Source organism: Aspergillus clavatus, genomic scaffold (genome assembly GCF_000002715.2).
Source record: "Aspergillus clavatus NRRL 1 1099423829798 genomic scaffold, whole genome shotgun sequence".
Lineage (NCBI taxonomy): Eukaryota > Fungi > Ascomycota > Eurotiomycetes > Eurotiales > Aspergillaceae > Aspergillus > Aspergillus clavatus.
This window is the reverse complement of record NW_001517101.1, coordinates 803,270-813,957: the sequence shown is the minus strand read 5'-3', so window position 1 is coordinate 813,957 and position 10,688 is coordinate 803,270. Positions and strand designations below refer to the sequence as shown.

General features: G+C 50.6%; 3 protein-coding genes across 3 annotated transcripts, besides 2 other annotated features; 1 reads left to right on the top strand and 2 right to left on the bottom strand.

Annotated features, from left to right (window-relative positions):
• Window positions 1–550: 550 nt before the first annotated feature.
• On the top strand, window positions 551–3,633 carry ura7 (small subunit rRNA maturation protein UTP4; the record flags this gene model as incomplete). The annotated part of the gene is made up of 3 exons (XM_001272789.1): window positions 551–1,607; window positions 1,667–1,899; window positions 1,972–3,633. 3 exons carry the CDS (start codon window positions 551–553, stop codon window positions 3,631–3,633), a joined length of 2,952 nt encoding a protein of 983 aa, XP_001272790.1.
• Window positions 3,634–4,887: 1,254 nt separating this feature from the next.
• On the bottom strand, window positions 4,888–6,631 carry phzA (putative serine/threonine protein phosphatase; the record flags this gene model as incomplete). The annotated part of the gene is made up of 3 exons (XM_001272788.1): window positions 4,888–4,917; window positions 5,062–5,214; window positions 5,294–6,631. The coding sequence occupies 3 exons, from the start codon at window positions 6,629–6,631 to the stop codon at window positions 4,888–4,890; spliced, it is 1,521 nt and encodes a 506-aa protein (XP_001272789.1).
• An 888-nt stretch (window positions 6,632–7,519) lies between these two features.
• Window positions 7,520–7,540: a microsatellite.
• Window positions 7,541–7,823: 283 nt separating this feature from the next.
• Window positions 7,824–7,862: a microsatellite.
• A 1,395-nt stretch (window positions 7,863–9,257) lies between these two features.
• On the bottom strand, window positions 9,258–9,731 carry ACLA_090550 (LSM domain-containing protein; the record flags this gene model as incomplete). Its single annotated transcript, XM_001272787.1, has 2 exons — window positions 9,258–9,506; window positions 9,621–9,731. The coding sequence occupies 2 exons, from the start codon at window positions 9,729–9,731 to the stop codon at window positions 9,258–9,260; spliced, it is 360 nt and encodes a 119-aa protein (XP_001272788.1).
• Between the last annotated feature and the right edge of the window lie 957 nt (window positions 9,732–10,688).

Below are 10,688 nucleotides of genomic sequence, written 5' to 3'. Positions count from 1 at the left end.
TCCTAGTTCAGACGAGATAAACTTGATTCTTAATATTTGCATCTTATTGTCTCTATAGAAAAACAAGTCAGTTACCAATAGTATTGTTGTCAACTGCATACTGGTATCTTCGAGTAGAGCAGTCATTTGGATAATCGTATGCATTCGAGATCAGAGCCGTGATCAAGCACGTAGTCCTAAACAAATCATTCTAATTGCATGACCCTTGACAAGAGCATTGCAGGTCTACAATGATACAAAAGTGGTTGATCAGGGAGGCTGATAAAGACCACGTGACTCAACCTCCGCGGAACTTTTTCTTGGCGCGCTAAAAATTATATTCTACAAGTCTGCAAAAAAAGTCGGGAAGCAAAGAAGAAGAGCGTATCGGACTCGACCAACACACCAAGCAACATTATCTTCGCTATACTACCGGAATGATCGTTTAGCGGTTGGCTCTATTCCCTGAGCCAGGATAGAATTTTATTTCTCCCACGACGAACCGATCGTCATCGCTACCTACCTTTTTTTTTTTTCGACTCAAGAATCTAAGCGCATCCAGTTGCCAATCATGGATATCCATCGCTGTCGTTTCGTGCCTTACAATCCGCAGGCGATCAATGCGCTCGCGTTCTCACACCCCCCCTCTGCAGAACTTGCTGGACGAGGTGTACCTACCTTGCGACTTGCCATTGGTCGCGCAAATGGCGACATTGAGATCTGGAACCCGATGCGCGGCGCCTGGTTTCAGGAGACAGTCTTGAGAGGAGGAAAGGACAGGAGCATCGAAGGACTTGCGTGGACCCTTGATCCCCCCGAAGCCGGACCCGACGGGACCAAAATCCCCGGCAAACTGCGTTTGTTCAGCATCGGATACTCGACTGTGGTGACGGAGTGGGATCTCGAGCAAGGTCGGCCTCTGCGCCATTTCAGCGGAAACTATGGTGAAATCTGGTGTATCGCGGCACAACCAAGGTGGCAGGCTACGAAGCGCGGCAAGGATGGGAAATTGCTCCCCCCGGCTGAGGGAGAGTACACCGGGCAGCATCTTGCGGCGGGCTGCGCCGATGGCTCGATTGTGATCCTGTCAACTGCCGACGGGGACTTGAAGTTCCTGCGTCTGATGCGCCCATCTACGAAGAGAGCGAGAGTTCTCAGCGTTACTTTCCAAAATCGCAACACAATCGTGGCTGGGTATGCTGACAGCTCGATTCGACTATTCGATATTCGCTCCGGACAGCTTCTGCGCACCATCTCTCTTGGAAAGGGACCTACTGGAGGACCCAAGGAACTGCTTGTTTGGTCTGTCAAGTGTCTGCCCGACGGTACGATCGTTTCTGGTGATTCTGCAGGCGAGATTCGATTCTGGGATGCCAAGAACTACTCCCTCATCCAGCGGATACAAGGTCATATGGCGGATACGCTTGATGTTGCTGTGAGCGCTAATGGAGATACGGTTGTCAGTGGAGGTGCGGACCAGAGAACGGTTGTGTACAGAAAACGAGAGGGCGATAAAGGCGACAAGAAGAACAGATGGGCTGAAGTGATGCACCGCCGATATCATACCCATGATGTCAAGACCTTTGCTGTCTATGAAACGCGAGATATCAGTATTGTTGTATCCGGAGGTAGGACTTGATCGCTTTTATCTGTTACTTTGGAACATGTGAAGACTGATAATTATTAGGACCTGATGCATCACCCGTGGTCCTGCCCTTGCGTGAATTCGGAAAAGAACACCACCGGAAGCTATCGAGTCTTCCCCAAATTCCACAGGTGGCTTCGTCTCCTTCGTCTCGCTTGGTGATGAGCTTCTGGGACAGAGAAGTCAGCATCTGGCGCTTGTCTCGTGGCCCTACTACAGCACTTGACGCCCAGGAAGGTCAGAAGCACCGACTAGTAGGAAAGGTCCTGATTCAGGTAAGGATATTGAACGCTCCCTCCAAAGTTTTTGTGGAAAGGCCCCTAATATGTTATGTTTTCCGGCCACAGGGAGAAGAAAATATCACATCAGCGATGATTTCCGTGGACGGCAAGATCCTTGTTGTCGCTACAGTATCCGAAGTGAAGGTGTTCTCCGTTCGAAGACGTAAGAGCGATGACCGGGGCGCCCTGCGCATACAAAAGTTGGATTTGCCTCGCGCATTCTCGGAGGATGGAGCACGAGCTGTGGCCGTTTCACCGGACAGCCGATGGCTCTGCGTGGTTCGTCCCAACAGCGCTATCTATCTGGCCAGAATCATACCTGCTTCGTCCCCACAGGAGAAGCCTCAGATCCTGCCGCAGCTTGTGAAACTCAACAGAGCTACCCGGCACACTCGTCACGAAAAGGCTTCCCACGGTACGTTGGGGGATTATGAGAGGACTATTCGCTGTGTGGCGTTCTCCGACGACAGCCGAATCCTCGCAACGGGTGACCTTTCTGGCTGTGTGGACAGCTGGTCTCTGGAGAACGTGGAAGGCTCATCTTCAAACGCTGTCTCCAAGCGCAATGGGGCAGCGGACTCTGATGACGAGTCTTCAGATGACGAAGAGGAGGGCCCGGTGATTGAAGGAGAGCGCTGGCAATACACTGCTGCTGATTCGCCTATACCCAGACTCAAGTCCGGCGTGGTCCTCCTTTCATTCCGCCCGCGGAGCCTAGCAGAAACGAAAATGCTGACAAATGGGGCCGACATTCCCACCGCCGACGCCTCCAAGAGCGAGAGTCGATTGATGGCACTGACAAGCGAACACCAGCTTGTCGAGTTCGATGCTCTCGAGGGCAGACTCTCAGACTGGTCGAGAAGGAACCCTAAGGCATATCTCCCCGAGCAGTTCAAGGGCGTCAAAGACCGCGCGATGGGCTGCGTATGGGATTTCTCCGAGGAGCGCGAACGGCTTTGGCTGTATGGTTCTTCTTGGCTATGGATGTTCGACCTGAACCAGGATTTCCCCTCCACGGAAGAGATGAAGGAAATGGCCGACGGCCAGGAAGACGGGGAAGGCTCGACGCAGCTCGTCAAGGCGTCCTCATCCCACAAGCGCAAGCGCGAGCAGCTGGAAGATGACGAGAAAGAGCGAAGAAAGACGAACAGCGGCGCCGGCGACCGGATGCCCCTCGCGCAGTCCGACGTGCACTTCGGCGCCAAATACCGCAAGATCGAAGGCCACGACGACTCCCAGGGCGAGTGGGTCTCCCTGGACAAGGAGCGCCCTAAGACCACAGCCGCAGACGAGGACGGCTTTGAGTACGACGAGGCGTCCGCCGCCAGCAACGACGCAACCCTCGCCCGCCTGCGCAGAGGCAAGCTCGCCGACGACGAGACCACCACCAGCACCCCGCGCAAGACACAGTCTCTCGGCGCCCGCGACAAGCTGCTCTCCCTCGTCAACAGCCTCAGTGACACCCCAACCCGGAAGCCCATCGACGACATGCTCGACACGCCCCAGAAACAGCTGGTGCCGTCAAACGGGACCCAGCCCGCCCGCCGGTGGTGGTACACATACAAGTACCGAGACATCCTCGGCATCGTCCCCCTGCGGCCCCTCTCGGACGATGAGCATGCTAGCGAGAGCACAGACAGCAACAACAGCACATTGGAGGTGGCGATTGTCGAGCGACCCATGTGGGACGTTGAACTGCCGGGCCGGTATGTCAGAGACTACGCGTAGGCGAACGGCAACGGCAAGGAAATCAAGTCCCTGCCTGATCCTGGCCGTCCGGCTGCCGGGGGGGCATCATACCAAGTCTCTCCCTTTTTTTTTTCTCTCTTCTAATTCGAACCCTGTCATCATGCGAACCCATGTTTGCTAGATCCCCCCGTTGTTCTGGCGCTGTGCATAGAGAGCTTGTCTCGTTGTTTTCCCCTCTTATCATGTTCTTTTTTTTTTTGCCATTCTGTACTCACTTTTGGCGAGCTGGATAGGTCACGCTATTCTATTTCTATAAATGGATAAAAGTTACTTCTTGGACATTCTTCATTATTGCTTTGCTCTGCTACCTCATCGAGCTTGAGCAAGATTGTAGGCGATGTCGATACCGCTAAGGGGCTCCATTTTAACCTACAATATTGATTCGAGATTAATCCGAACGACAGACAGTCTTCCAGGGTAGTCCGCTCAGGATGAGGTCTTCCTAGACCTCTACAGAACAATGAGATGTGCAGACATTATGAGTATCCATTTGAAGTTCCTTAAAGATATCTAATTGAAAGACCGTTAGGGAAGAAGACCCGCGTCCCATGCACCGTGGTAAGAGGAGGAAATAGGAACAAGTGAGAAGTAAATCAATAGCCGCCACTCCGCAATCATATATCATACGTCGCAAAAGTACCATAACGTGAGAAAAAACAAGTCTGAGTAGATGCAGGAGGAACGAACGTAATGCAATAGCGGCGTGCCGATCGCCCGATTTCTGTTTTCCTGTTTATCGTGAGAACACCGTTTCCCTAAAATCCGATATGCAACCAATGCCCTAAGATAGGTGAGGGCAACATAGAATGTAGAGAAAAACGCCCCTCGACTAGTGGAGGGCAGTCCATCGACAAGTAAGTGCAGATAGGTGCCCCATGTCGAAAGTAATTGGTATCGAGGAACAGCGAGATACTGGCCTCGTCACGGTCTGTCCGTCAGCCCACCTGAATTCTTTCATACAGGTGGGCGGGAGCGTGAGAGTTCAGGTATTTCTGTGTGGCGAGGAAAGCAGCAGGAGTGCCGCACTCAAGAGATCGCATGATGGCACTAAGTTCGTGCTTTTGGGGAGCCTGAATCATAGTCCAGCATGCGCTCGTCCACTCAGAGTGGAATGGAGACAATGTACATTGTTGAGGATACGTAGCGTTCGACCACGATGTATGGCATAGGCTCGGAATGGCTTCGTGATAAAATTTGCGGAGCCAATCTCGTGGCAGATGATCGATCAAGCGGTTAATAACTTTGCGCCGACACATGAGCGGGCTGAAAAACATTAGCGATCAGTATTCATCGAAAGAGGGCACGTAGCGTATAGAAGAAAAAAGATGCGCAAAAAAGTCTCGCCATTGTTGCACAGGGAAGCGGTGCTTCTCCTTGGCGAAAACGAGAAGCAAGGGTCAAACTCACAGGACTGGCTAGCATGCTATTCCGCTCTTTCCTGCCCTTCTTAATATGGTTCTTCAGGGCCGTGGAGTCGAGTGGTTTCAGTAGCTCGAAGCTACAGAGTAACTCCCCGGAAACCGACATAATGGCGCCCCAGTTATCGAATTCGCCACAGTACTACAGCAGCAGTCAGAAAACCCGTTTCGGCTAGTGAGGAAGGGTGGAAGAGATGCCAAAAGGGGGGGGTAAGACTCACGTTAGGTGCTGAAAAGACTGTCACCAAGATACGGTCTTGATAAAATTCGTACCCGTCCTCGACCACCATGTGCGCGCGGCAGACCAAATCAAAGTCATGGCGCTGCAGGAAGTTCATGATCACCTTCTTCCCGAAGCAATAGCTGACACCCCGTTCATTGGGTTCCCAGTCTTCTTCCATGTCTGCCGGGTCACTCCACAAAAGATCATTCAGCAAACCGTAGTCGGGAACATCGGTTGGCCTGGCGATGCCCCGGATATCATCCATATGAGAGAGACTGGGCGAAAGTCCACCATGCACACAGAAAATCTTGCCAGCAACAGTAGCAGCAATGGGAAGGCAGTTGAAAGTATCAATGAAGGTCTTCCAGATTTTGATGTTGCACCGCCGCTTACACTCGTCATAGAATCCATAAACACGCGTGACATTGGCACATTCATGGTTGCCACGGAGAAGGAAGAAGTTCTCAGGGAACTTGAGCTTGTAACAAAGGAGGAGGAGAATTGTCTCCAAGCTCTGCTTGCCGCGGTCGACATAGTCGCCCAAGAAGAGATAGTTTGAAGCAGGTGGAAACCCGCACATCTCGAAGAGTCTGATCAGATCCGTATATTGACCATGGACATCTCCGACAATTTTTACGGGGGCTGACAGCTCAAGCAAGGCAGGCTGGGAGAGAAAAAGCTCTCGTGCTGCAGAACAGATCGCCATGATCTCGGCATTTTTGAGGCACACGGTCTTCGTGACCTTGGTGGAATAGCCAGCATCGAGGAGGCGTGAGATCATGTCATCCAGATCGATGGACTTCAATGCACCCATTCCCATACCCGGAGACCCCGATGTCTCGACAGGAGGATTCATGATGAAGTCCAAAATCGGATTCAATTGATTCTCCCGCTTGATGAGAATCGACTCGCCGACTTTGTGCGATGACGGTGCCGACAGCGCAGCACCGGTGGGAGGCACATCGGACACATGGTCGACTTCGCCACTCTGCTGCATCGCAGTGACATCTTTATGACCCCGTTTTAAGCTGTTCGACAGGGAGGGTGAGGGAGGTGGCTCGGGAGCATCGATTTGCGAAGCGATATCATCAGTCGACTGGGCATTTGGGTTGGTGGAACTGCGTCTGCTAGTTGTCGACTTGATTGATCCTGCATCAGACTTGTCATCTGCCAAACCTGCAGTTGATCCTCGGGGACTGTCGCTGCTACGGATCTTGGACTTGATTGAGCCACGGAGGGAACGGAGAGACTCCTTGGTTTCGGAGCGAGAGAAGGATGGATAGGATTGCAGAGAATCGCCAGGGCCGGAATTGCCCTTGGAATGCGACTGACCCATCACTGCAAAGCGTGGATGTCTGCCAAGCTCGATTTGAAATGGGTTGAGAAATTTTGAATTTTCAAGTCAATGGGTATCAAATCCCGGAGTGGTATTGGAATGCTTGGGCTTGTCTTGGCCGGTACCCAGGTAATGGAGGATATAAAGCGAAAGCGGAACCCGTCGGCGAAGATGGACGGAGGGATGGTAGCCTCTTTGACGAAGCACCAAAGAGACAAACCTAAAAGCAGTTATAATTCCAGCTACCGGTTGAATGCGACCGAGGATTGTGGTGAATGAATAAATGACCTCAAAGGTGGCAGTACCGGGCGATCGCGGTTGAGGAGTGAGGAAGAGAAGCTGCAGAAAGCGACTGAGAGGAGAATGGCATCACAGTGTGCCCAAGCCACAGAGCTAGCTGGTCGGAAGGGAAAGCTCCGATTCGCCGATAAGAAGAAGCTTCTAAAGATATGCGAGTTAGAATGAACGGAGGAAGATATAATGGCCGACAGCACCCTGGGGAGGGGGGGGGGAAGTGGACAAAGGACGGATCTTATGAAGCAAATTGGAGAAGCGGTATGTGGAGGTGGCTAGGAGGGATTTTCGCCACGGGTAAGCTCTCTAATGAGATCGGGGGGAGGGATGGAGGGGAGATCATAGGTGTAGAAAATTGGGAATACTGCGTCATTATGGGGGGGTGTGGGAAAGGAATAGATGGAGATAGATAGATAGCAGAATTCAGAGGGGATAAAACGGACCTGTCTAGGATAACTACAAATCCCAAGAAGCTCAAAATCAAAGGAGAATGGAGAGTAGAGACGGTTGAAGTTGTGAGGAAAGTAAGATGAAACCAGGAGAGAAAAAAGATGTTGTATTATTGAGTAGCGAAGATTGATCGTGGCGTTGAAGTGATTGATTGATTGATTGATTTGATGATTAGTTAGTGAGTAAGTAACCTTAGTCCAGCTTTTTTTTTGCTCCCAGTTCTAGAGACAGTGAGAGAGTCTCGATTCCCCCAGTACCGGCCGGATCAACCGGCGGCCCGGATAGCTTTGGTTTAGTAGTGAATTGATTTGTGCTTAAGGAACCCGAGTCAATGATGTTGACAGTTGATAGTTGTTGATACTGGTGCCTAGTTCTATTAATACCCTTGCACACTTCACCACTTGCACTGATGATAAGTAATGACAGTAATAGTCTAGCTAAGCTGGAGTTATTCTTATTCTTATATTACTATTATATTATTATTATTCCACAGAGTATTGTATTTGCTTCATAGAGCTCGGACAGCTCTATGTCTGAACTCCCAAGTCTCCAAAAATGTTTTTTTTTCCCGTTTCAAACTCCGTAGGTCCATTGTATGTCTGACTACCTAGTACCTAGTACCTACTAGTAGTAGATCGTTAGATACAGTACACATGAGCTGTTATAACGACCAATCACTTTCAAAGGCCGGATTTCCGTCTTTCCCAACATCTGGACGTCCGGATGCTGCTGAGCCACTGGCCAACAATGGACAACGCCGCTGGACAGCCTCGTGACAGGCAATTTGGGGAATTGAATTTGAGACATATCTAGCAGTCAGCACAGACAACACGGTGTCGGCTTCCCCCTCATTTCGCTGGGCTTGGCGGCGTCCTTGAAGTGTTCCAGACTTTGTGTTGTTTTCTCGACACTGGATCGTTTTTGACGATTTAGATTTAGCTTGGGGAGCATGTGACAAGGCAGTACATACGAATCACTTGTTTATCCAGAAGGGCATACTGTCACGAACTCACGACCAGCACAGCCATCGTGAATGCTTCATTCCGATGATACCCGGTTCTTTTCGACACATTCAATCCGTAGTCTACCGGACCGCTACTTAGATAGTCTAGATACCTGCGACTCTTTCTGCTCCTTTTCCTGATTGTACGGACAAACGCGGCGTGTTCCGGAGAACGCTCGGCAAATCCTACAACCTAGTTCTATGTCGTTTAAACTTCCCAGGTAAACAAATTTGGCGAAAACAAGCTATGTCGTCAGGCGCCTTGATTGATGGTTTTAGCTAATACTATGTAGTTAGAACTAGCCACCTAGCGGTATCAACTCCGTAGTCCATCCCAACGAGATGTCGGTCAGAACGCCAAAAAAAAAACCCCCCCTGTTCCATCGCGGGCGTCAGGAACACCGCCATTTCAATCCCAGAGCTCAGATGGCCAGGCCGGCACTGAGCGACCTGTGGCTTCGGTCGCCAAGCTCTAATGCGCTATGCCAAGTGTTTCTCCCTCTTTCTCCTGACCACGTTGTCGATAATGCGAGGAGCTGCATCGCCCATGCTGATCTGGGGCTTGGCGGCGCATAATGGTATTTGATTTGTGCCCGTCAGGTAAGGCCGGGCCATGGGGTTTGCAGGTATCCCCGTATCTGTCGCAGCTGGACATGTAGAGCGTGTCAGGATGTTGTACAAACGATGCATTTGACCCCTCCTACTGAAGTCTTGTTCTCTTGTTCTCTTGTCATCTATGCCATTCGTCGTTGTGTGCTGCCCACGCGAGCTGCCGGGCGATATCGGAGAAGATGGCAACAAAGAGCGCCATGGTCATGGCTCGCGTGCTCAACATCCAAATAAGAAAAAAGTCCGCGTCTGCATGAGAGAATGACCGTTCTATGTCTTTCTCAGTGTGTCCCGGAGGTGGCTTTGTTGCGGGGTTTCCTCAAGCTCAATCTTCGTAATGTGTTGACTGGGCACAACAACAAGACCAATAAACCGACTCGTCATATCCAATTTGATGTTTCTTCGTTCCGGAGGTGCCACGACTTCTTCTCCGTCATTCGTCTTTGCTGCTGCATCCTTGATGGCCGAGGAGGAAGGAAAGCGATATTCGTACGTGTTTCCGAGGATAATATTCCTTTCCTAGAAACAAGCGGACAGTCAGAAAATGCTGCTACCATATCCCCGCAAGCGATCCACATTACAAGTCATTGAGCGATGTCATCAAGTCAAGTCGAGGAGATCGTAGCCACCTACCGCATCCGTGCATTTGAAAGTGCCGACAAACATGCGGGTGTCTGTGGCGTGCACCCGCAGCGTCTGGCCGATCAACGATTCCAGATAGCGAACAGCCTGCAGTTCATCCATCACTTGACGTTTGTATGGGTTGCTGACTCAATCCGACGGGCAGGTTCACCGTGATTTTCGCCGGGTCAGCCAATAACGAGAAGAGGGGTCGGTGATGCGCTGCTCACTTGACGCGAGCAGCAGCAAAAGACTTTGGGCTGATCAGTCAATGTGGCTTATTCGAGAGTAAATCTCAGTAACCAGAATTGAGTAGAACTCTGTGCTTGATTGATGTCGAACCACCGTAAATAAGATTGACAAGTGATTATGTTGTGGTCGAGACCCGTAGCGAGATGAAGCCTCACTAAAAGTTGTCCGCAGTCCGCACGCGCCAACCACGTCACATGTACGGACTACGGAGTACCCCATACAGATAGCCCAGTACCATTTAAGCCTATTCAACACACAGAGTAAACAACATTATTCCTATGAACAGAGGAGGTTTTCCGATAGCTGGGGAGTCAATTTCTAGTGCAGAGAATAAATGAGGACAATAGCTTATAGCTGAGCACCGCATGATACAATCTTTTGGTTCCTATCAGCAGCTAGAACCTCTCACTTTAGTAGTATAGGTTCTCATTGAAGTTTTCTTGTTTTTGATTGAGAGGGTTTCATAATATTCAGAAAAGTATATCGAATCTGCTTGACATAAAGGGGTATATGCAGACTTGACTGCCAGACATGGGGATATGCGTCTGAGACAAAGAACAATATATACAAAGTTTGATAGACAACGCCGTCAATCGGAGCCAGAAGAGTGCTAGGAAGGCGGCAAAAAGGCGCTATAGAAAGAGATGCGACTCCCTCAAGACACTATAGAGGAGGCTGCGGAAATGTGATGACCCCCACAAATTATCACATCGAGTGATAACGTACTCAGGGCGAGTGACCATCGCACACAAACACCCTGACAATTGCCTGAAATTGGCAGGCGCAGAGCAGTGGGTTCGCCGAAGAAATGTGATGAATTATGAGGTG